The sequence below is a fragment of the Salvelinus fontinalis genome, chromosome 35, assembly GCF_029448725.1.
Source record: "Salvelinus fontinalis isolate EN_2023a chromosome 35, ASM2944872v1, whole genome shotgun sequence".
NCBI lineage: Eukaryota > Metazoa > Chordata > Actinopteri > Salmoniformes > Salmonidae > Salvelinus > Salvelinus fontinalis.
Genome location: NC_074699.1, coordinates 26,304,512 through 26,328,789, shown reverse-complemented (window position 1 = coordinate 26,328,789; position 24,278 = coordinate 26,304,512). Strand labels below are relative to the sequence as shown.

Sequence of the window (24,278 nt, the reverse complement as noted above, 5' to 3'; positions counted from 1 at the left end):
GCTCAGCAGTAGTATGTGGGTGGGGGACCTGAAGTTGTTTGTGTTGGAACTGTATAGACAAAGATAGTAAGGACAAGACCTACTGTGAGATAGCAACAAAAAATAATGTGTGTGCTCTCTAAAGTGTCTTTTTGTGTCATGTTTCAGAATTACAGTACAGCTGTGCAGTTTCTCCTCCCTGAATACACATGAAAGTGTGTTTGTGCTTGACTCTAAGTGTGTTCCCTGAGGTGTGTTCCCTGAGATGTGTTCCCTGAAATGTTTTCCCTGAAATTTGTGCACTGAGGAAGGTGTGCCCTGAGATTTAAGCCCTGGGATGTGTGCCCAGATGTAGGGCCTGTGTCAAGGTGTGTCATATTACGTACCCTTCCTGACTCTGGCCGCCGTGTGGCCTGGCCGCCCGCCCATGGCCAGCAGGAAGCAGGGCTGCTGCTCAGACCGGTCAATAGGGCTTAAGATCTGTCCGTCGTCAGGTGACATGATCTGGTCTATGTGGGGACAGTCTTCATTGGCCAGCGCTGCTTTTTCTGCCTCCTTGGCTGACTCCTTGGCTGACTCCTTGGCTGACTCCTTGGCTGACTCCTTGGCTGACTCCTTGGCTGACTCCTTGGCTGCTCTCTTGGCTGACTCCTTGGCTAACTCCTTGGCTGCTCTCTTGGCTGACTCCTTGGACGTTTCCCCGTTCACTTTGGGATCTTGAAAAACAGCTTGTGGAGCTGAAACAGGGGGAGAAGAACTTAGTGGTGATTCCTCAATGGTGTGGAAGAAGTTGTGTTAGCACCGGCATTTATGTGCAAGCTTGGCTGTTTTTTGAATCAACCAGGTAACACATTTTTGAAGCACAATCATCAAACGTTTTAAAATGTCAAATAAACATTGACCTTTCCCAACTGCCCCAAATCCCATCCACTGGAGGTTCAACAAACAAAAACTCTTCAGACTTGCTGCTCAATTTGGCACAGAATATCTGCTTTCTTTGGTTTCCCAAATCCCTCACTCTCAAAACGAACAAGCTCCTGTCCTGGAAATGTACCACCTGCCTTTACAGACATAGCAGTGACTATGTACAGGTCAATAAAATAACCATAGTGCCACACGATTCTTCATCTTCAGCATGGCAAGTAAAGGTAGTGGAGTTCTAAGCCATTACCTTCTGTACATGACCAACTCAAAACAATGGAACAGGAAACACTAACATTTGATCATCTAGGCCTCACATGTCATGCCTCGTGGGCCTTATAAGCATTACATCTCCAGACTGAACCACACAGCCCAGACCACCACTGTCACCGCTGTAGTGAAACATTATTTGTGGGTAACACTTGCAGATATTAGCAATGGTGTCTCTGCTGCATTGACGCTCCACCCCATTACACATTACAGTAATCCATCTGCTCTTGTCAGCGCAGCAGGCAGCACAAAGACCCTAGCCAGCCACACACAGCCATTGTACGTGTGATGCAGACCCTCTGGGATAGAGGGAGAGGAAGAAGGGGAGAGAGAGTGGGAGATGAGTCACTTTCTTCAGAATAGTTCAATGAATAGACACCATTCTCTAACTCCCTCACCTTTTCCCTCTCTGTTCCCCCCCTTCTCCCTATCCCTGTTGACTTATGTATTTTTTTCATCTTTTGGATATCTGTATCCAATTCATGGGATCTGTTGATTGGCTGTTGGCCTCGTAATCGTGCATGTCTGATGTGATGAAGTGGCAGAGGATTTGTCCAGATGGTGCCTCTTTACGGGAAAGAGAGGGAGAGTAAAGATGACACAGCAGTAATGAACATATCACTGAGATCTGTCCATCACTGGCATCGTGGAGGACAACACTTCCAAAAGAAGCATGATGCATTCTGGTCATTTTGGTCAGTCATCACTACAGCCTGAAGCCATCTTACTCTCTACTTTCTACTGCACTAACAACATTTCTCGCAGAACCATACTCATCACTTCTCATTCAAATGTGTTGCCACACTGCACAACTACAGAGGAGATATACAGCGAGATACTGTATGTAAGTTAGCGGACCTGGTCCAGAAGTGTCTGTGTTGCACGTGTGGTTAAAAACAGCTCACTGAATAAAAGATGACAGAGGGTGTTTTTTTTTTACTGCACTGGCTTGCTGACTGGAACTGCACTCTCATAGTCATCCCAATGGCATTTCACCGGGTCCTCACTGGTCCCTTACTCTGTGTCTGTGTGTTTTGACATTGATTAGTAAAAATAGATGTGTTCATTTGTTTAAACTTCAAAACAATAAGCACACACCATATTCAAGTATGCAACAAAGTAGTGGATGTCATAAATAAGCAAGTAGCTACGTTGTCTGTGTGTGTGTGTGTGTGTGTGTGTGTGTGTGTGTGTGTGTGTGTGTGTGTGTGTGTGTGTGTGTGCGTGCGTGCGTGCGTGCGTGCGTGCGTGCGTGTGTGTGTGTGTGTGTCGAGCCAGAATGCTCGATCACATCAGCTGCTCAAGGGACCAGCTTTATGAGGAGTACAGTACAGCACTTAAAAAGTTATGTAACCTTTCCCAGCTCTCTTATTCAGAGGAATTGAGCTCTATAGATAGTGTAGACTGCTGTAAAAAGTAAATTGATGCATTGCATATTTGGCAATCCTTGTCTATTCCTCATCCTAATCAAACAGCCCATGCCTCTTGTTCAAAGACTGGAGGACTCCGACAGAGTTCTCACTCCATGGGAGGCCATATATAGAAAATGCCAACTCATGTGCCAGAATCACAACATTCACATGCATTATTCATTTCCCCCTGAGCTGAACCCAACCCATCTTGAGGGCCCATGCTTAGCATGTCCCTGAATGTGTGTGTATTCATGTGTTACATTACATATATGTATCCCTTATAGTAACTTTGGAATAATGTCCATGTAATGTAAAGTGTTGCTCTGTTAAATTACCATTCAGTGACATCATGTACAGTAGATGGATGAGCTGGTCAAACTGTTTTCTGATTGGGTGCTAAATGAGTTTCAGATTGGCTGCTTATTCCATCATTCTGTTTTGCAGCCCAGTGTGAATAATAGGAGAAGCAAGTGAATAGCTGCAGTTCGTGGCAGAACCTGAGTCTTATTGTGCAATGTGCGTTGCTTGGACACTGTTGTCATGGCAACATGCATTGGCACAGAAAAAGGATTGGGGGAAATTAAATAAATGAGACATTAAGAATGAGAGAGGATGTTGGGAAGGTGAAAACAATCATTGTTTTTACCACCTCCAGAGAACGTACATTATGGCAGTGCCTGGTGAAACTCTAACTCTCATTGGTCAAGATCATAGAAATAATGAGACTTATGCACATCCTGTATCATATGACTAGGCAAAGTCAGGAAGTCAGGAAGTGTTAATCTTTTTCCTCTCTCCTCCAGCAGACAAGTCATTATGTCACCTCTGGTTGTTCTCTCTGCAGGGAGTCAGGTCAGATGATAGGCCCTGATGGCTCAGCGTGTAGACGCCATCTGACAGGCTGCAGAGTAAAGGTGCAGATAGAGGTCAAGGTAATCTAAATGTGTTTGTTACAAACAAATAACTATCACTGAATAGTATTGTTGGAATCTAATCAGTAGAGACACCTTGTAAGTGGGACATCTTGGATACACAACTCTCCAGGGAAAACATTCATTATGAAGTTAAATGATTCTATTATAAACAGGAGTACAGCCAGCGAGCGAGGGGTGCAGTGTTTTTTGTGTGTGTGTGTGAGAGTGCTCAGAGGGTTGTTAGTCATAGATGTAGCGTGGAATGATGCTTGGCCGTAACATGTGGCAGTAAATAAGGAGCCATCACCAGATGCACTCATGGCCACTTCAGGCCCTCGTGGCAGGGCATACATACACACTACTCACACTATTTCATAGAAGAGGGAACTTCATGGAATCTGTTGGGCCCTATCCCTATCATGAGTAGGCGATGTACAGTATATCAGCCTGTGAGTAACTGAGAATCCGCCAAAGCTGCTGGTGCTCCCCACAGCTGGCCTGGTCATCCAAGCAGAAAAACATGAAAGAGCAACACAGTCATCATCCATCCAAGGGACTTCCTGAAAATTGATAGGTTCTCTGAGGGAAACCCCCACTCTCTGCTGTCTTTGTCCAACTTCCCCTATGAGTCACACAGGTTAGACACACAGGTCTCCAGGCAACCAGGCTGTCTCTTTTATTGCAGTAATTTCTAGAGTGCGATATCACTGGTGCAATGTTAGTTAAACAAGTTAACTGTGAAATAATGGCATTCGCTGTTAAAAAAGATATATATATAAACACTACCGGTCAAAAGTTTTAGAACACCTACTCATTCATGGGTTTTTCATAATTTTTACTATTTTCTACATTGTAGAATAATAGTGAAGACATCAAAACTATGAAAAAACACATATGGAATCATGTAGTAACCAAAAAGGTGTTAAACAAATCTAAATATATTTTATATTTGAGATTCTTTAAATAGCCACTCTTTGCCATGATGACAGCTTTACACAACATGGCATTCTCTCAACCAGCTTCACCTGGAATGCTTTTCCAACAGTCTTGAAGGAGTTCCCACATATGCTGAGCACTTGTTGGCTGCTTTTCTTTCATTTTGCGGTCCAACTCATCCAAAAATTGTCAATTTGGTTGAGGTTGGGGGATTGTGGAGGCCAGGTCATCTGATGCAGCACTCGATCACTCTCCATCTTGGTAAAATAGCCCTTACACAGCCTGGAGGTGTGTTGGGTCATTCTCCTGTTGAAAAACAAATGACAGTCCCACTAAGCCCAAACGAGATGGGATGGCGTATCATTGCAGAATGCTGTGGTAGCCATGTTGGTTAAGTGTGCCTTGAATTCTAAATAATTCACAGACAGTGTAACCAGCAAAGCACCCCCACACCGTAACACCTCCTCCGTGCTTTACAGTGGGAAATACACATGCGGAGACCATCCGTTCACCCACACCGCGTCTTTGTGAGTCCTTTGGTCTGGAGTCAAATTTGGACTCCAGACCAAAGGACAAATTTCCACCGGTCGAATGTCCATTGCTTGTGTTTCTTATTGGTGTCCTTTAGTAGTGGTTTCGTTGCAGCAATTCAACTATGAAGGCCTCATTCAAACAGTCTCCTCTGAACCCTGAAATTTCCATCCGTAACTATAACATTTTCCGACAAGATAGAACTGCCAAAGGGGGCGGTGTTGCAATCTACTGCAGAGATAGCCAGAAGAGTTCTGTCATACTATCCAGGTCTGTACCCAAACAATTTGAGTTTCTACTTTTAAAAATCCACCTGTCCAGAAACAAGTCTCTCACCGTTGCCGCTTACTATAGACCACCCTCTGCCCCCAGCTGTGCCCTGGACACCATATGTGAATTGATTGCTCCTCATCTATCTTCAGAGCTCGTGCTGCTAGATGACATAAACTGGGACATGTAAGCTAGATGCCCTCAATCTCACACAAAATATCAATGAACCCACCAGGTACAACCCCAAATCCGTAAACACGGGCACCCTCATAGATATCATCCTAACAAACTTGCCCTCCGAATACACCTCTGCTGTTTTCAACCAAGATCTCAGTGATCACTGTCTCATTGCCTGCATCCGTAATGGGTCTGCGGTCAAACAACCACCCCTCATCACTGTCAAACGCTCCCTTAAACACTTCTGTGAGCAGGCCTTTCTAATCGACCTGGCCCGGGTATCCTGGAAGGATATTGACCTCATCCCGTCAGTAGATGGTTGTTCTTTAAAAGTGCCTTCCTCACCATCTTAAATACATAAGCATGTGTCACGTTCTGACCTTAGTTTCTTTGTTATGTCTTTATTTTAGTTTGGTCAGGGAGTGAGTTGGGGTGGGCATTCTATGTTGTTTTTCTATGTTTTGTTCTGTAGGTAATTTTCTGTGTGTTTGGCCTAGTATGGTTCTCAATTAAAGGCAGGTGTCAGTCGTTGTCTCTGACTGGGAGCCATATTTAGGTAGCCTGTTTTTTATTGTGTTTTGTGGGTGATTATTTTCTGTTCTGTGTTTTTGTTTCACCGTACAGGAGTGTTCGTTTGTCGTTTTCTTGTTTTTGTTCAGTGTTAATTATTTTCGTATTAAAACAATATGGACACTTACCATGCTGCGCATTGGTCCTCCTCTTCTTCCAACCATGACAAGCGCTACAGAATCACCCACCAACCAAGGACCAAGCAGCGTGGTATCGGGCAGCAGCAAGTTCTGGACTCCTGGACATGGGAGGAGATTTTGGACGGTAAAGAACCCTGGGCACAGGCTGGGGAATATCGCCGCCCCAAGGCAGAGCTGGAGGTAGCGAAAGCTGAGCGGCGGCGATATGAGGAGGCAGCACGGCAGCGCGACAGGTACGAGAGGCAGCCCCCCCAAAAAAAATTTGGGGGGCACACGGGGAGTGTGGCAGAGTCAGGTTGGAGACCTGAGCCCACTCCTCGTGCTTATTGTAAGCAGCTTGTTACCGGTCAGGCACCGTGTGATGCGGTTAAGCGCACGGTGTCGCCAGTACGCGCCCATAACCCGGTGCGCTATAGGACAGCCCCCCGAAAGTGTCATGCGAGTGTGGGCATCCAGCCAGGGCGTATTGTACCTGCTCAGCATGTCTGGTCTCCGGTACGCCGTTTCGGTCCAGGGTATCCTGCGCTGGCTCTGCGTGCTGTGTCTCCGGGGTGCTGGGAGGGTGCAGTGCGTCCTATGCCTGCGCTCCGCTCATGCCGGGCGAATGTGGGAATTAAGCCTAAGGGGGAGGTGCGCTTAGTATGCACCAGATCTCCAGTGCTCACCCACAGCCCGGTTCAACCTGTGCCTGCACTCTGGAGGGTCCGGGCTAGAGTAGTCATCCAGCCTGGGGGAGTGGTGCCAAGGCTGCGCACCAGAGCTCCAGTGCTCCCCCACAGCCCGGTCCTTCCGGTGCCTCCTCCAAGCACCAGGCCTCCTGTAGGTCTCCCCAGCCTGGTGGGTCCTGTGGCAGCCCCACGCACCAGGCTGTCTCTCCGTTTCCTCCCTACAGGTGCTTCTGTCTGTCCTGAGCTGCCCGTCTGTCCTGAGCCGCCTTAGCCGCCCGTCTGTCCTGAGCCGCCTGAGCCGCCCGTTTGTCCTGAGCCGCCTCAGCTGCCCGTCTGTCCTGAGCCGCCTGAGCCGCCCTTCAGTCAGGAGCCGCCTGAGCCGCCCTTCAGTCAGGAGCCGCCCTTCAGTCAGGAGCCACCCTTCAGTCAGGCGCCGCCCTTCAGTCAGGAGCCGCCCTTCAGTCAGGAGCCGCCCATCAGTCGAGAGGCGCCCGTCAGTCCAGAGGCGCTCCTCAGTCCAGTGGTGCCCTTTACTAGGGTGTCCAATCCAAGGTCAGTGACGAGGGTCGCCGCTCCTAAGGTGTCACAGAAGTGGGCCGAGACTATGGTGGAGTAGGGTCCTCGTCCCGCTCCAGAGCCGCCACCGCGGTAAATCCCCACACAGACCCTCCCCTATAGGTTCAGATTTTGCGGCCGGAGTCCGCACTTTTTGGGGGGGAGGTAATGTCACGTTCTGACCTTAGATCCTTTGTTATGTCTTTATTTTAGTTTGGTCAGGGCGTGAGTTGGGGTGGGCATTCTATGTTGTTTTTCTATGTTTTGTTCCGTAGGTAATTTTCTATGTGTTTGGCCTAGTATGGTTCTCAATCAGAGAAAGGTGTCAGTCGTTGTCTCTGATTGGGAGCCATATTTAGGTAGCCTGATTTTCATTGTGTTTTGTGGGTGATTATTTTCTGTTCTGTGTTTTTGTTTCACCGTATAGGAGTGTTCGTTTGTCGTTTTCTTGTTTTTGTTCAGTGTTCATTATTTTCGTATTAAAACAATATGGACACTTACCACGCTGCGCATTGGTCCTCCTCTTCTTCCAACCACGATAAGCGTTACAGCATGCCCCATTCAAAAAAATTAGAACCAGGAACAGATATAGCGCTTGGTTCACTCCAGACCTGACTGCCCTTGACCAGCACAAAAACATTGTGTGGCGTACTGCATTAGCATCGAATAGCCCCCGCGATATGCAACTTTTTAAGGAAGTTAGGAACCAATATATACAGGCAGCTAGGAAAGCTAAGGCTAGCTTTTTCACGCAGAAATTTGCATCATGTAGCACAAACTCAAAAAAGTTCTGGGACACTGTAAAGTCCATGGAGAATAAGAGCACCTCCTCCCAGCTGCCCACTGCACTGAGGCTAGGAAACACTGTCACCACCGATAAATCCACTATAATTGAGAATTTCAATAAGCATTTTTCTACAGCTGGCCATGCTTTCCACCTGGCTACCCCTACCCCGATCAACAGCCCTCCACCTCCCACAGCAACTCGCCCAAGCCTTCCCATTACTCCTTCACCCAAATCCAGATAGATGATGTTCTGAAAGAGCTGCAAAATCTGGACCCCTACAAATCAGCCAGGCTAGACAATCAAGCTAGACCCTTTCTTTCTAAAACTCTCTGCCGAAATTGTTGCAACCCCTATTACTAGCCTGTTCAACCTCTCTTTGTATAGTCTGAGATTCCCAAAGATTGGAAAGCTGCCGCGGTCATCCCCCTCTTCAATGGGGGAGACAATCTAGGCCCAAACTGCTACAGACCTATATCTATACTACCCTGCCTTTCTAAGGTCTTTGAAAGCCAAGTTAACAAACAGATTACCGACCATTTCGAATCCCACCATACCTTCTCCGCTATGCAATCTGGTTTCAGAGCTGGTCATGGGTGCACCTTAGCCACGCTCAAGGTCCTAAACGATATCATAACCGCCATCGATAAGAGACATTACTGTGCAGTCGTATTCATCGACCTGGCCAAGACTTTCGACTCTGTCAATCACCACATTCTTATCGGCAGACTCAACAGCCTTGGTTTTTCAAATGATTGCCTCGCCTGGTTCACCAACTACTTCTCAGACAGAGTTCAGTGTATCAAATCGGAGGGCCTGTTGTTCGGACCTCTGGCAGTCTCCATGGGGGTACCACAGGGTTCAAATCTCGGGCCGACTCTTTTCTCTGTATATGTCGCTCTTACTGCTGGTGATTCTCTGATCCACCTCTATGCAGACGACACCATTCTGTATACCTCTGGCCCTTCTTTGGACACTGTGTTAACTAACCTCCAGACGAGCTTTAATGCCATACAACTCTCCTTCTGTGGCCTCCAACTGCTCTTAAATGCAAGTAAAACTAAATGCATGCTCTTCAACCGATCGCTGCCTGCACCTGCCCACCCGTCCGTCCAGCATCACTACTCTGGACGGTTCTGACTTAGAATATGTGAACAACTACAAATACCTAGGTGTCTGGTTAGACTGTAAACTCTCCTTCCAGACTCACATTAAGCATCTCCAATCCAAAATTAAATCTAGAATCGGCTTCCTATTTCGCAACAAAGCTTCCTTCACTCATGCTGCCAAACATAACCTCGTAAAACTGACTATCCTACAGATCCTTGACTTCGGTGATGTAATTTACAAAATAGCCTCCAACACTCTACTCAACAAATTGGATGCAGTCTATCACAGTGCCATCAATTTTGTCACCAAAGCCCCATATACTACCCACCACTACGACCTGTACGCTCTCGTTGGCTGGCCCTCGCTTCATACTCGTCGCCAAACCCACTGGCTCAAGGTCATCTACAAGTCTCTGCTAGGTAAAGCCCCACCTTATCTCAGCTCACTGGTCACCATAGCAGCACCCACCCATAGCACGCACTCCAGCAGGTATATCTCACTGTTCATCCCCAAAGCCAATTCTTCCTTTGGCCGCCTTTCCTTCCAGTTCTCTGCTGCCAATGACTGGAACGAACTTCAAAAATCACTGAAGCTGGAGACTCATATCTCCCTCACTAGCTTTAAGCACCAGCTATCAGAGCACCTCACAGATCACTGCACCTGTACATAGCTCATCTGTAAATAGCCCATCCAACTACCTCATCCCCATACTGTATTTATGTATTAATCTTGCTCCTTTGCACCCCAGTATCTCTACTTACACATTCATCTGCTGCACATCTACCATTCCAGTGTTTAATTGCTATATTGTAATTACTTCGCCACCATGGCCTATTTATTGCCTTACCTCCCATATCCTACCTCATTTGCACATACCGTATATATACTTTTTCTACTGTATTATTGACTGTTTGTTTGTTTATTCCATGTGTAACTGGAATAACAACTGTGTTGTTGTATGTGTCGAACTGCTTTGCTTTATCTTGGCCAGGTCGCAGTTGCAAATGAGAACTTGTTCTCAACTAGCCTACCTGGTTAAATAAAGGTGAAATAAAAATGTATAAAATAAAAAAACAGCTGATGTTGAGATGTGTCTGTTACTTGAACTCTGTGAAGCATTTATTTGGGCTGTTAACTCTAATGAACATCCTCTGCAGCAGAGATAACTCTGGGTCTTCCATGACAGCCAGTTTCATCGTAGAGCTTGATGGTTTTTTGCGACTGCACTTAAAGAAACTTTCAAAGTTCTTGAAATGTTCCATATTGACTGACCTTCGTCTCTTAAAGTAATGATGGACTGTCATTTCTCTTTGCTTATTTGAGCTGTTCTTGCTATAATATGGACTTGGTCTTTTACCAAATAGGGCTATCTTCTGTATACCCACTTACGTTGTCACAACACAACTGATTAGCTCAAACGTATTAAGGAAAGAAATTCCACAAATTCACTTTTAAGAAGGCACACCTGTTAATTGAAATGCATTCCAGGTGACTACCTCATGAAGCTGGTGAGAGAATGCCAAGAGTGTGCAAATCTGTCATCAAGGCAAAGTGGGGCTATTTGAAGAATCTCAAATATAAAATATATTTTGATTTGTTTAAACTTTTTGGGTTACTACATGATTCCATATGTGTTATTTAATAGTAAAGATAAAGACAAACCATTGAATGAGTAGGTGTTCTAAAACTTTTGACCAGTAGTGAATAAATGTTCTATTTTTTTTGTTTCTGAGAAGCTTCCTATTCTGCTACCTGGCCTATACATCATAAAAAATACATTTGGCAATCAGCCAAATGAACAATATGTCTGCAGGCTTTAAACTTGTTTCATAGCCCTGCAGTATTTTTCCTGAGACACCACACACTCAGATAAGTTAACTAGGAAATATAATAAATGTGTGATTCATAAATTGTAATGTATTTTCCATCTGAGTGGATGAAATAGGCTATTTAACATCTGCTGTCAGGATGGCTGGCTAATGTATGTGCCCCTGTGTTACCTTTGGTGTTTTCATCACTGCATTAAACTGGTCAGGGTAGAGATGAAAAGGTAGTTGAGGGGGAGATTGGTCTGGTGTGGTATATGGTTTGGTCTGGTGTGGTATGAGGTTTGGTCTGGTGTGGTGTGAGATTTGGTCTGGTGTGGTGTGAGATTTGGTCTGGTGTGGTATGGTATGGTATGATGTTTGGTCTGGTTTGGTATGAGGTTTGGTCTGGTTTGGTGTGAGGTTTGGTCTGGTGTGGTATGAGGTTTGGTCTGATGTGGGATGAGGTTTGGTCTGGTGTGGTATGGTATGGTATTGAGGTTTGGTCTGATGTGGGATGAGGTTTGGTCTGGTGTGGTATGGTATGGTATTGAGGTTTGGTCTGGTGTGGTATGAGGTTTGGTCTGGTGTGGTATGAGGTTTGGTCTGGTGTGGTATGAGTTGATAATGTTTGGGGAGTGGGCAGTGGAGTTGATGACATATGTGTATGAGTGGAGTGGTCACTGGTCAACATACTGCCATGTAGGGGCTTTCCACATTCAATGGCTCCTGGTGTGGAGAATGGCTGTTTTTCTGACTGGTGAGTTAGCAGAAGGAGGAGGAGGTGGAGAGAGGAGGATAAGGAGGAGGAGGAAGAGGAGGAGGTGTGAAGGCAGGGGAGTTCAGTCAGTTCATTGAGAATTTCTTTTCTTTTCATTGAGATTCAGATAGACATTCGGCAGAAGGTTTTCCTACCTGCTCTGTTTATTTCTAAGATCTCTTCTGGTGGTTCTTGTGGGGCCAGGGGCCATGTTTCGTCCTGCGTGCTGTGGTGAGGTGAGGTTACCTCTGACCTACAGTAATTGGGGGAGCCCAGAAGTGGGGCGCGGGGGATATGCTTGTTCTTTTTCTTTGGTAACTTCTGCTTGGCCATCGCCAGGGAGTAATACATCCCAAAGTTATTGACAATAACAGGCACTGGCATGGCAATAGTCAGCACACCAGCCAGAGCACACAGGGCTCCCACCAGCATGCCAGACCATGTCTGAGGGTACATGTCTCCATAGCCAAGGGTTGTCATGGTCACCACCGCCCACCAGAATCCAATAGGAATGTTCTTGAAGTGTGTGTGCTCGCTGGCTCGGGGATCATTGGGCTTGGCACCAATCCTTTCAGCATAGTAGATCATAGTGGCGAAAATGAGCACACCCAAGGCGAGGAAGATGATGAGGAGCAGGAACTCATTGGTGCTGGCCCGGAGTGTATGACCCAGGACACGCAGTCCCACAAAGTGCCGAGTCAGCTTAAAGATCCGGAGGATCCGGACAAAGCGTACCACACGTAGGAAACCCAGTACATCCTTAGCCGCCTTGGAAGAGAGCCCACTCAGCCCCACCTCCAGGTAGAAGGGCATGATGGCAATAAAGTCGATGATGTTGAGGGTGTTACGGAAAAACTCCAGCTTGCTCGGACAGAATGTCACTCGCATTATGAACTCAAATGTAAACCACAGCACACAGACCCCCTCTATATAGGTGAGGAAAACCACGGTCTCAGTCTCCTGGTAGACCCGCGTGCTGTTGTCCAGCGGGTCAATTTCCGTCCGGTTGATGATGGGGTTGAAGGCCTCATGTGTCTCCAGGCAGAAGGTGGTGATGGAAACCAGGATGAAGAACAGGGAGGCGAAGGCTATCCACTGCAGGGGAGAGATGAGAGGGAGGGAGAGAAGGAGGGAGAGGGAAAGAGAGAGGGAGAGATTATAAGTGAGGGAGCTTCGAATACAAACGTGAAGGAACAGAGCACTAAAACACCCCCACAGCTCTCTTCAGTTCTGCAACACAAATCTAGGTCAGTACTCTTAACTGTGTATCACTTGAAAGGGCGTGCACCTAAACTGTGGTGCTCCGGTAAGAGAGTTGTTAGTGCTGTTGGAGTCTACACGGAGGAGGGGAGGGACGGAGGGGGACGTTATGTACTGTACAGGGGAAAGCTTGATTCTGGGTCAGCTTTTGCGCCAGTACTTAAGGTATTGTTTCCGGGAGGGCACTGTGTTCACCATGGCATCTGGCCCAAACGATAACATGTGACGGTGCCACCTCATCAATTTTGAATGGTGCTTTAATGCATAGTCCTTAATGTGTAGGCAGATATACACTGCTGCCCATAGATTAGGGCTGACAGCAGTACTGCTGCTGCCAGAAGAAGCTGATGGGGTTGCATAACTCCACTTAACACCACTGGAATATTAAAGCGATGCTCCAGAACTTTTGTATAATTTCAGCCAGTAGTTTTGAAAGTGGTGCTCATGAGCCAAAACAGGTCCCAGTTTTTTGTGTACTACATCATCCAATTGTGTACTACATCATCCAATTTGTGTGATATGTTACGAATCCAATTCGTACACTATGTTAAGAATTTGTTTTGCTTAAGATCCCGGACTGTATCTTTAAACAGGTCCAGGTCTGAGAGGAGGCAGGCACTGCCAGGCACATACACTACAACCACACTACAGTAGTGATAGAGCCAGGGTCCTACCTGGACATGAAGGGCTTAGTGATTACATTATAGAAGAACAGATTACAATTAGGCTATTTTTCTAAGACGGGTGCACCTCAGTTATTTTTGTGCATGGTCCACAACTTCCAACATCCTTGAACTTCAACAAACTGAGCCAAAGCAATGTCAATATAAAATGTAAATCAAATTGATCTTTTCAACTACAAACAAGAATTAACGTTATAGTACACGCACACCTTACAACCCTGATACTTACAATAACAACAACAACCTCTCAGGAGAAAGGATTCATTGACAAAAGAAGCAAACCAGGGTGTTGAGAAATGAAGTGGTCTAGTTAACCTCCAGTGACCATTAAGAGGCTTGTATAATGGAAAAAGGCACAAAAAACATAGTCTAGTTAACCCTTTACACTGAACCTATGCAGTGCCTTTTTCCAGTAAGTTTCATTCAGGGTAGTAAATGTACCTTGTGTTCCACTGATACAATCAGATACAGAATCAGAGACAGAAAAGACAATACAGACAGTCTGACCGACTCATTAAATTGAGAGAAAGTCATTACATTTAAAGAAACTGTGCTAGAGCGATTCACTCTGATACGGTCTATTGTTGTTGAAGGTTTTGCAAGTTGCAGGCCCTACTGCAATGTGTACTATTGAAACAGATAAAGGGGTACATTAGATATGCCACCTCCACCCGCCTGAGGCAGCAGAGGCCTGGAGATGACAGCACACAAGACAGGGAGAGTGATGTCTGAAAGACAAAAAACCCACTGCGATATCTTTCTTAGAAAAACACATTCATTCACACTCTCACTCTCATTCTCTGACACACATGCAACACACACTAGACATTGACAACAACAACCACAGCAGCAACAACAATAACAAGATAGAACATAATAACAATAACAACAAGATAGAACTGCCAAAGTGGGAGGAGTTGCAATCTACTGCAGAGATAGCCTGCAAAGTTCTGTCATACTTTCCAGGTCTATGCCCAAACAGTTTGAGCTTCTAATTTTAAAAATTAATCTCTCCAGAAATAAATCTCTCACTGTTGTAGACCCCACTCAGCCCCCAGCTGTGCCCTGGACACCATATGTGAATTGATTGCCCCCCATCTATCTTCAGAGTTCCTTCTGTTAGGTGACCTAAACTGGGACATGCTTAACACCCCGGCCGTCCTAATCTAAGCTAGATGCCCTCAATCTCACACAAATCATCAAGGAACCCACCAGGTACAACCCTAAATCCGTAAACATGGGCACCCTCATAAATATTATCCTGACCAACTTGCCCTCCAAATACACCTCTGCTGTTTTCAATCAGGATCTCAGTGATCACTGCCTCACTGGCTGCATCCGTAATGGGTCCGCGGTCAAACGACCACCCCTCACCATTGTCAAACGCTCCCTAAAACACTTCTGCGAGCAGGCCTTTCCAATCGACCTGGCCCGGGTATCCTGGAAGGATATTGACCTCATACCGTCAGTTGAGGATGCCTGCTTGTTCTTTAAAAGTGCTTTCCTCACCATCTTCAATAAGCATGCCCCTTTCAAAAAATGTAGAACTAAGAACAGATATAGCCCTTGGTTCACTCCAGACCTGACTGCCCTCAACCAGCACAAAAACATCCTGTGGCGCACTGCACGAGCATCGAAAAGTCCCCGCGATATGCAACTTTTTAGGGGAGTCAGGAACCAATACACACAGTCAGTTAGGAAAGTAAAGGCTAGCTTTTTCAAACAGAAATTTGCATCCTAACTTTGCATCCTAACTCCAAAAAGTTCTGGGACAGTCCATTGAGAATAAGAGCAAGCCTCCCCAGCTTCTCCTCCACCCAAATCCAGATAGCAGATGTTCTGAAAGAGCTGCAAAACCTGGACCTGTACAAATCAGCTGGGATAGACAATCTGGACCCTCTCTTTCTAAAATTATCCGCCGCCATTTTTGCAACCCCTATTACTAGTCTGTTCAACCTCTCTTTCCTATCATCCGAGATACCTAAATATTGGAAAGCTGCCGCGGTCATCCCCCTCTTCAAAGGGGGAGACACTCTAGACATACTGGGAGACACAAACAGGGAGAAACAAACCCAAACTTTTACAGACCTACTGTATATCCATCCTGCCCTATCTTTCTAAAGTCTTCGAATGCCAAGTTAACAAACAGATCACAGACCATTTCGAATCCCACCGTACCTTCTCCGCTGTGCAATCCGGTTTCCGAGCTGGTCACGGGTGCACCTCAGCCACGCTCAAGGTACTAAATGATATCATAACCGCCATCGATAAAAGACAGTACTGTGTAGCCTTCTTCATCAACCTGGCCAAGGCTTTCGACTGTCAATCACCACATTCTTATCAGCAGACTCAACAGCCTTGGTTTCTCAAATGACTCGCCTGGTTCACCAACTACTTCTCAGATAGAGTTCAGTGTGTCAAATCGGAGGGCCTGTTGTCCGGACGTCTGGCAGTCTCTATGGGGGTACCACACGGTTCAATTCTTGGGCCACTCTATTCTCTTTATATATTAATGATGTTGCTCTTGCTGCGGGTGAATCCTCTATCCACCTCTACGCAGACGACACAATTCTGTTAACAAACGTCCAAATGAGCTTCAATGCCATACAACACTCCTTCCGTGGCTTCCAACTGCTCTTAAACGCTAGTAAAACTAAATGCATGCTCTTCAACCGATCGCTGCCTGCACCCGCCCGCCCGACTAGCATAACTACTCTAGACGGTTCTGACTTAGAATATGTGGACAACTACAAATACCAAGGTGATGGCTAGACTGTAAACTCTCCTTCCAGAATCATATTAAGCATCTCAAATCCAAAATTAAATTTAGAATCGGCTTCCTATTTCGCAAAAAAAGTGTCACAACTTCCGCCGAAGTTGGACCCTCTCCTTGTTCGCGCGGTGTTCGATGGTCGACGTCACCAACCTTCTAGCCATCGCTGATCTATTTTTCCTTTTTCATTGGTTTTGTCTTGTCTTCCATCACAACCCCATCAATTACATGTTGTGTATTTAACCCTCTGTTTCCCCTCATGTCTTTGTCGGTGATTGTTTGTTGTATATTTTGTGCAAATCATGTTCTGGTGGGTGACGGGTTTTGTACCCGTTTATATTATTTTTGTATATATTGGTTTTCAGATTTTTTTTTGCATTTATTAAACTGCTCCGTTTATACCAAGTTCACTCTCCTGCGCTTGACTTCTCTTCCACCAGCACGCACCCATTACACAAAGCATCCTTCAGTCACGCTGCCAAACATACCCTCGTAAAACTGACTATCCTACCAATCCTTGACTTCGGCAATGTCATTTACAAAATAGCCTCCAACACTCTACTCAGCAAACTGGATGCAGTCTATCACAGTGCCATCCGTTTTGTCACCAAAGCCCCATATACCACCCACCGACCTGTATGCTCTCGTCGGCTGGCCCTCGCTACATATTCGTTGCCAGACCCACTGGCTCCAGGTCATCTATAAGTCTTTGCTAGGTAAAGCTCCGCCTTATCTCAGCTCACTGGTCACCATAAAAACACCCACCCGTAGCACGCGCTCCAGCAGGTATATCTCACTTGTCATCCCCAAAGCCAACACCCACTTTGGCCGCCTTTCCTTCCAGTTCTCTGCTGCCAATGACTGGAACGAATTGCAAAGATCGCTGAAGTTGGAGACTTATATCTCCCTCAATAACTTTAAGCATCAGCTATCTGAGCAGCTTACCAATCGCTGCAGCTGTACATAGCCCATCTGTAAATAGCCCACCCATCTACCTACCTCGCCCCCCATACACTGCCCTGTGTAGGGTGCCGTCTTTCGGATGGGACGTTAAACGGGTGTCCTGACTCTCTGAGGTCATTAAAGATCCCATGGCACTTATCGTAAGAGTAGGGGTGTTAACCCCGGTGTCCTGGCTAAATTCCCAAGCTGGCCCTCAAACCATCATGGTCACCTAATAATCCCCAGTTCACAATTGGCTCATTCATCCCCCTCCTCTCCCCTGTAACTATTCCCCAGGTCGTTGCTGCAAATGAGAACGTGTTCTCAGTCAACTTACCTGGTAAAATAACGGTAAATAAATAAATAATAAATATTGTTTTAATTTATTTTTTGCTCTTTTGCACACCAGTATTTCTACTTGCACATCTTCATCTGCACATCTATCACTTCAGTGTTAATTTACTTAATAGTAATTACTTCGCTACTATGGCCTATTCATTGCCTTACCTCCTTACTCCATTTGCACACACTGTATATAGATTCTTCTATTTTGTTATTGACTGTACTTGTGTTTATCCTATGTGTAACTCTGTGTTGTTTATTCTCACACTGCTTTGCTTTATCTTGGCCAGGTCAAAGTTGTAAATGACCCCACTCCACCTCTGGCTTAGCCCACTTGGGTGGCGCCTCTAGAGCGAGGACCCTCGCCACCGACCCCGGACTGGGGACCCTCGCAGCGGGCCCCGGACAGGAGGGCGACTCTGGCAGCTCCGGACAGGAGGGCGACTCTGGCAGCTCCGGACAGGAGGGAGACTCTGGCTGCTCCGGACAGGAGGGAGACACTGGCTGCTCCGGACAGGAGGGAGACTCTGGCTGCTCCGGACAGGAGGGAGACTCTGGCTGCTCCGGACAGGAGGGAGACTCTGGCTGCTCCGGATAGGAGGGAGACTCTGGCTGCTCCAGACAGGATGGCGTCACTGGAGAGGAGAGACACACAGGAGGCTTCGTGCCATGGATCATCACTGGAGGCTTCTTGCCATGGATCATCACTGGAGGCTTCTTGCCATGGATCATCACTGGAGGCTTCTTGCCATGGATCATCACTGGAGGCTTCGTGCCATGGATCACCACTGGAGGCTTCTTGCTCTGGATCACCACTTGAGTGGAGAGACACACAGGAGGCCTGGCTCTGGGAGAAGGCACAGGACTCACCAGGCTAGGGAGACATATAGGAGGGTTAATTCTCGGCACAGGCACAGGACTCACAAGGCTGGGGAGACAAGCAGGAGGTCCTTGGCCGAGGCACCGGATACACTGGGCCGTGGAGGTGCACTGGCGGTCTCGAGCACAGATCTGGCCCCACCCGTTCTGGCTGGATGCCAGCTTCCACCCGGCAACTGCGAGACGCTGGCACCGAGCACACCGGCCTGTGGATGCTCGGCCGAGACACCGTGCGCATCACCCCATAGCACAGGGCCTGACCAGTCTCATGCTCGCCCCGGTAAAAACGGGGAGTGGGCTCAGGTCTCCAACCTGACTCCGCCACACTCCCCGTGTCCCCCCCCCCAAACATTTTTTGGGGCTGCCTCTTGGGCTTCCTTGCCAGCCGTGTTCCCTCGTACCGCTGGTTCCCTTCTCCTGCTGCCTCCGCTCTCCTGGCTGCCTCCACCTGTTCCCATGGGAGGCGATCCCTTCCAGCCAGGATCTCCTCCCATGTGTAGGATCCCTTTCTGTCCAGAATGTCTTCCCATGTCCATTCCTCCTTTTTTCCACGCTGCTTGGTCCGTTGGTGGTGGGTAGTTCTGTAACGGCTGTTGGAAGGAGAGGACCAAAGTGCAGCGTGGTACATGTCCATATTTATTTAATGAACACTGAAAAAACTAAAATACCAAAGAGAATGACCGAAACAGTTCTGGCTGGTGCAGACACACAACAGAAAACAACTACCCACAAAACACAGGTGGGATGAGGCTACCTAAGTATGGTTCTCAATCAGAGACAACGCCTCTGATTGAGAACCACACTCGGCCAAACACATAGAAATATAAAACATAGAACAAAAACATAGAATGCCCACCCCAACTCACGCCCTGACCAAACCAAAATAGAGACATAACAAAGGAACTAAGGTCAGGGCGTGACACCTACCTGGTTAAATAAAGGTGAAATATATATTTTTTAAATAACAATAACCATAACAATCACTGCAGCAACAACAACAACAATAACACTTCAATCCACAAGTGTAAATTAAATTAAATTACTTTGTTTTCACACTGACTGTTTCCATCTGTCCTGTCGTCCACATAAAAATAACCTTCTGGTTGGGTTTCTGAAATGAAGACAGGTTGTGGTAAGGCCAGAAGGAAGAGAAAAGAGTGTTACTGTCCTTGTCACCACAACATTTTCTCTCACAAGCCCAGCAAAGGTGACAGACTTGCTTCCATTCTTTCACTGGTGTGAAAACTAATCAGCAGCATCCCTGCATGGGCTCAATTACTGAGACCTGTCATTGGACTGAGAATCAATTCTAACTGCTGTCAACTTCCTGTGCAGAATATCCAACAACTAAGTCCATGTGACATTGTTCTCAGAACAACCAACATTTTCTTCAACATGGTCAACTATCCGTATCAATACAGCAACATCATTATTAATAATGTATGATATGCAGCTGTTAGAGGAAAACCTGGAACATTGGAAAAGTATCATATTGTTCACTAATGAGGGAACTTGAGCCGTTAACACAAATTCCATGAGTCCAATTGAACTCTCCAGCGAAAGGAAATTAAACAGCTATCTTTGAAAAATGTTGACTAACCTTTCCTTTATCTTTATTCCATGAATGCCTACAGACTGCTGGTACTGAACATAGAAACAGTACGGTAATATACAGTAGATACGGGAAACGATCACCACATCATTGAGGAACTTCTTGACAGAGTGGTATCATGGCATGTGCGTCATTTGTATCCTAAATGCATTCTCTAAAAGATTTATCTTGAGACAAACTGCTAATCTCATATTATAATACATTGAGCCAACATGAGAGCCATCCATCCTCGTTCTTACCTCTGACCTGCAGCACAAGCAATGTGTGTGCATGCATGAAGGTGTCTGAGCGTGTGTGTGAAAGCATGTACTTGTTAGCATGCATGGTTGTGTGTGTAAACATCATCCAAGGCAGATTGTGATGTATTTGATCTGGTGTTCTCAACATAACATGTATCAACAACATTTACAGAAAACGAATGAGTGAGTGTCTAACTATAAATGAGAGGCAAAGTGCATTATAACACACTCATGTGAATTACTGTATGTTGTCATGGTTTGGGTGTGGGGGTGTTTCCGTAATAGATGTGTGATTAGCTTGTTGAGTTGTGATAAATCAGTGTTACAGAAAGCCAGGAAGTCATTTGAATGAACCATTAGGAAGTCAAATTTCCACCCTGTAATAGGCAAGTGAAAATAACCCAAAAGACATAACGTACAGATGTATGATCTTAGTTTGAGCTAATTTACTACAGCAGGAAGATAATCTTTCAGCAACAGGAAATTTGAAATATTATGTGGATTATAATTAATGGACATTTTTGTAGGGGTTGATATAATTTCTTCGTAGGGGAAAATCAAGTCTGAAATGACAACCTTCAGAAACCTTCTTTAACCCTCAATTACACTACAAGTTTTGAATGTCCTGCATCGAGGGAAAGCTCTCCTGCAACAGGGGGATCAAATCAAGATCCTTTAACTGTATTATTCCGGTTTGCAGCAAATAAGTAGAAGTGCTGAACATGAGCCATTGTCCTGTTTGCATTACAGGTGAAGGAACCGCCTTCACACAGGACTACCTACCTACAATCCCACTCATACAGTACAATCCCATGCACAGAACTGACGCCGACCCAAACATAATGTCTACACTGCAGACTGACCAGAGCAAGCAAGCACTTGCACTGCACCTCTCAGCTCTGAGAGGGTGGTTCTTTTCCCTTTGTGTCTAGGCTGGCAGGCCTCGCCCTTCAGTGGGAGGGAGCCAAAGACAACGCTGAGTTTATAACTGAGAATATAACCTTCCTCCAAGGAAACCAATCAGCAGGCCTTTCTGTCAGAACACATCACACACTCATCAGAGATGGTTATAGGAGCCATACCGTTGGGAAATAAACACCCAGCAGCTTCACTACCAAGCCTCTGCTACATGGAACTGAATTAACAACAACACCACTAAATAAGAAGATGAATGGACAGAGTTTAATAAAGATAGAAATGTGACCATAAGAAATACTGTATGTAAGTCTGAGTGTGACACTTGGCAGTGTGCTGTACCTGCTAGTTTAAGTACACAACCACTGAGCAGAATACTGCATGGATATTAACATTCAATATGGAATTAAATCAATGGTATTGAGCACAAAATATTTTGAGATATTTGGATTTTGCTGTGGGTTCTACCCTGCAAATTGTATTGGTCGCATACACATATTCAGCAGATGTTCTTGCAGGTGTAGCAGAATGCTTGTGTTCCTAGCTCCAACAGTGCAGTAATATCTAACAATACACAACAACATCGCAAGCATGTCATTTATTTGAGAGGATGCATTGAGATTGTGTATTTACTATGTAATTAAGTTAAAAGGCTGCAACGTAGACTGTGCCACAGAAAGCATGTGCATGTCAAGTATATCAAATGCTTAATCAGGAAATGTTTGAAGTAAGTTACAGATGTAGGATCTTAATTTGATCACTTTTTTGTTGCTGAAATGCAAACGTGTAGTGTTTTTGAGTATTAAAAAGACTTCTAAAGTTTGGCATTTCAGACATGATTTTCCCTAACTAAAAATGTATCAACCCCTACAAAAAAGGTCCATTAGTTATAATCCACATAATAATTCAAATTTCCTATAGCTGTAAGATTATTTTCCTGCTGTAGCAAACTGGCTCAAATTAAGATCCTATGTCTGTAGATGTTTCTGTCACAGTGCCATTGTAAGTGTAGGAGACAGCATTAAGTCAATGCTAAACAAAATAAAACTGCAACCAGACCCTTCTCTCCTACAACCCCTCCCACACTCTCCGTCTCTTTTAGACTCATGCCTCCTAGAGATGAAAGCATGTCACGTTCTCTTATGTAACGACCTTTCCCTCTATCCATCTGCCTTTCTCTGTGCTTACTGTATGCGTTTGTGACAATGTATTTGCATTGCCTGTTTATGAGTGTGTATTACATGCAGTATGTGTAATTTTAGATAAATACTTTTGTATATATAGTGTATTTGTTTCATGTAAAGTGTGTTTGTTTGAGTTTGTTCCTAAATGTTATTAGGCATGAATCTGCATGAGAGAGATGAGAAACAAAGTGTGAGGTATCGTGTTGCTCAGTTGGTAGAGCATGGCACTCACAATGCCAGGGTTGTGGGTTTGATTCCCACGGGGGACCAGTATGAACAAATATGAAACTGAATGCACTCACTACTGTAAGTTGTTCTGGATAAGAGTGTCTGCAAAATGTGTTAATTTAGAACCCAGGGGACCTTTTCACATGATGAGGGTGGATAATGTTGTTTTTTGTGAATCAAGGACTGTCTCCGTGAGGTAAAAAAAATATTTACAGTAACTTACTGTACCGTTTTCTTCAGTAACTTACAGTTAACTGGCTTCCAGTAAATTACCATAAAAACAACATGCATTATTTTTACCGTGTAGGGATCAAGTTACAGGCCTTGCCTAATAATTGTCCATCTACGTTTTAGTACATGAGATGCTTAGCCTTTGTGTGAACTCCCTTGCAGTTCTAGAAAGGCCTTGACTGACCGTTTAAAAGCAGTGTCAATAAATAGAGACATTCCAATGTAACTACCGACAACATAAACAGCTAAGACCTCATCAACAGTTGGTTCAGCCCCTCCTGTATCATCATGTATGTGTTTTCCTTTCTCTATATCGATGTGAATATTGATGTGAATATTGATGTGTTTGATGTGTATTGATGTGTATACAGGGCTCATCTGTGAAAGAGACTTTGGTCTCAGCATGACTCCCTGTTAACTACAATAAAGGTAATAAAAAACATTTGAATCAATGGCTAATATCATAAGTGGCTTTCATTGATAAAAAATGATATTATATCGCCAATGGTCTCAGCATGACTCCCTGTTAATGCTATACAGACAGTCAAGTCCAGAAACAAAATTCATATAACATACACAAGGTTATGCAAATGTGAAAAATGACTATATTGGTTTTCTCTCCAACAAATCAACAAATAGCCTACACCAGATCCTTTATACTGTAAAATGAAAGTCACATTGAACTGATTGATTGAACATTTGTTTGGAAGACATTTGTTAGCACAGTAATAGCCATTGGTAACCATGGCTGTTTTTAGTATTAGGTTGTAATTAGATTACCCTGTCAGAGTATGATCTGAGAGTGCCAGTAGAGACAGTAGAGATTGAACCGTGTGCTGCCGAAGCTGTATGATGCCTCAGAATGCTGAGTTAGCTCAGAGCTCCACCACCACCTCCCTCCCTGTTCCACTCACCTACTGCAGTCTCAGATGGGAGATAAAACATGAAAAGGTTATTGCTATGAAACAGGCAATCCCACTTAACTGATTTTCTGTATTACCGTGCACATCGGAAAGAGAGAATGCATATGTAGCATTTACAGCACTATAATGAACTATACAAATCCATTCATACATTAACCACAACAGATTTGGTCATCTGAAACTATAGGAAGAAGAATAATGAGAACTTGTACATCTTGACTATATCTTCTTCAAGCCAGCCATATTCAAATATCAAAGGCAAAGC

At 45.2% G+C, this 24,278-nt stretch overlaps 1 protein-coding gene and 1 non-coding gene across 4 annotated transcripts in view; one reads left to right on the top strand and one right to left on the bottom strand.

Annotated features, from left to right (window-relative positions):
- LOC129834641 (potassium voltage-gated channel subfamily C member 1-like) overlaps positions 1-24,278 on the bottom strand; it is a 47,823-nt gene that overhangs the window by 7,873 nt on the left and 15,672 nt on the right. For all 3 annotated transcript variants that reach the window (XM_055899820.1, XM_055899822.1, XM_055899819.1), the window contains exons 2-3: positions 11,958-12,897; positions 366-716 (exon numbers count right to left, since the gene is read on the bottom strand). In XM_055899820.1, coding sequence (XP_055755795.1) covers positions 366-716; positions 11,958-12,897 — 1,291 coding nt within the window. The remainder of the gene's footprint in view (positions 1-365; positions 717-11,957; positions 12,898-24,278) is intronic.
- Positions 22,826-22,901, top strand: trnav-cac (transfer RNA valine (anticodon CAC)). The gene has a single exon. It is a non-coding gene; the product is annotated as a tRNA-Val (tRNA).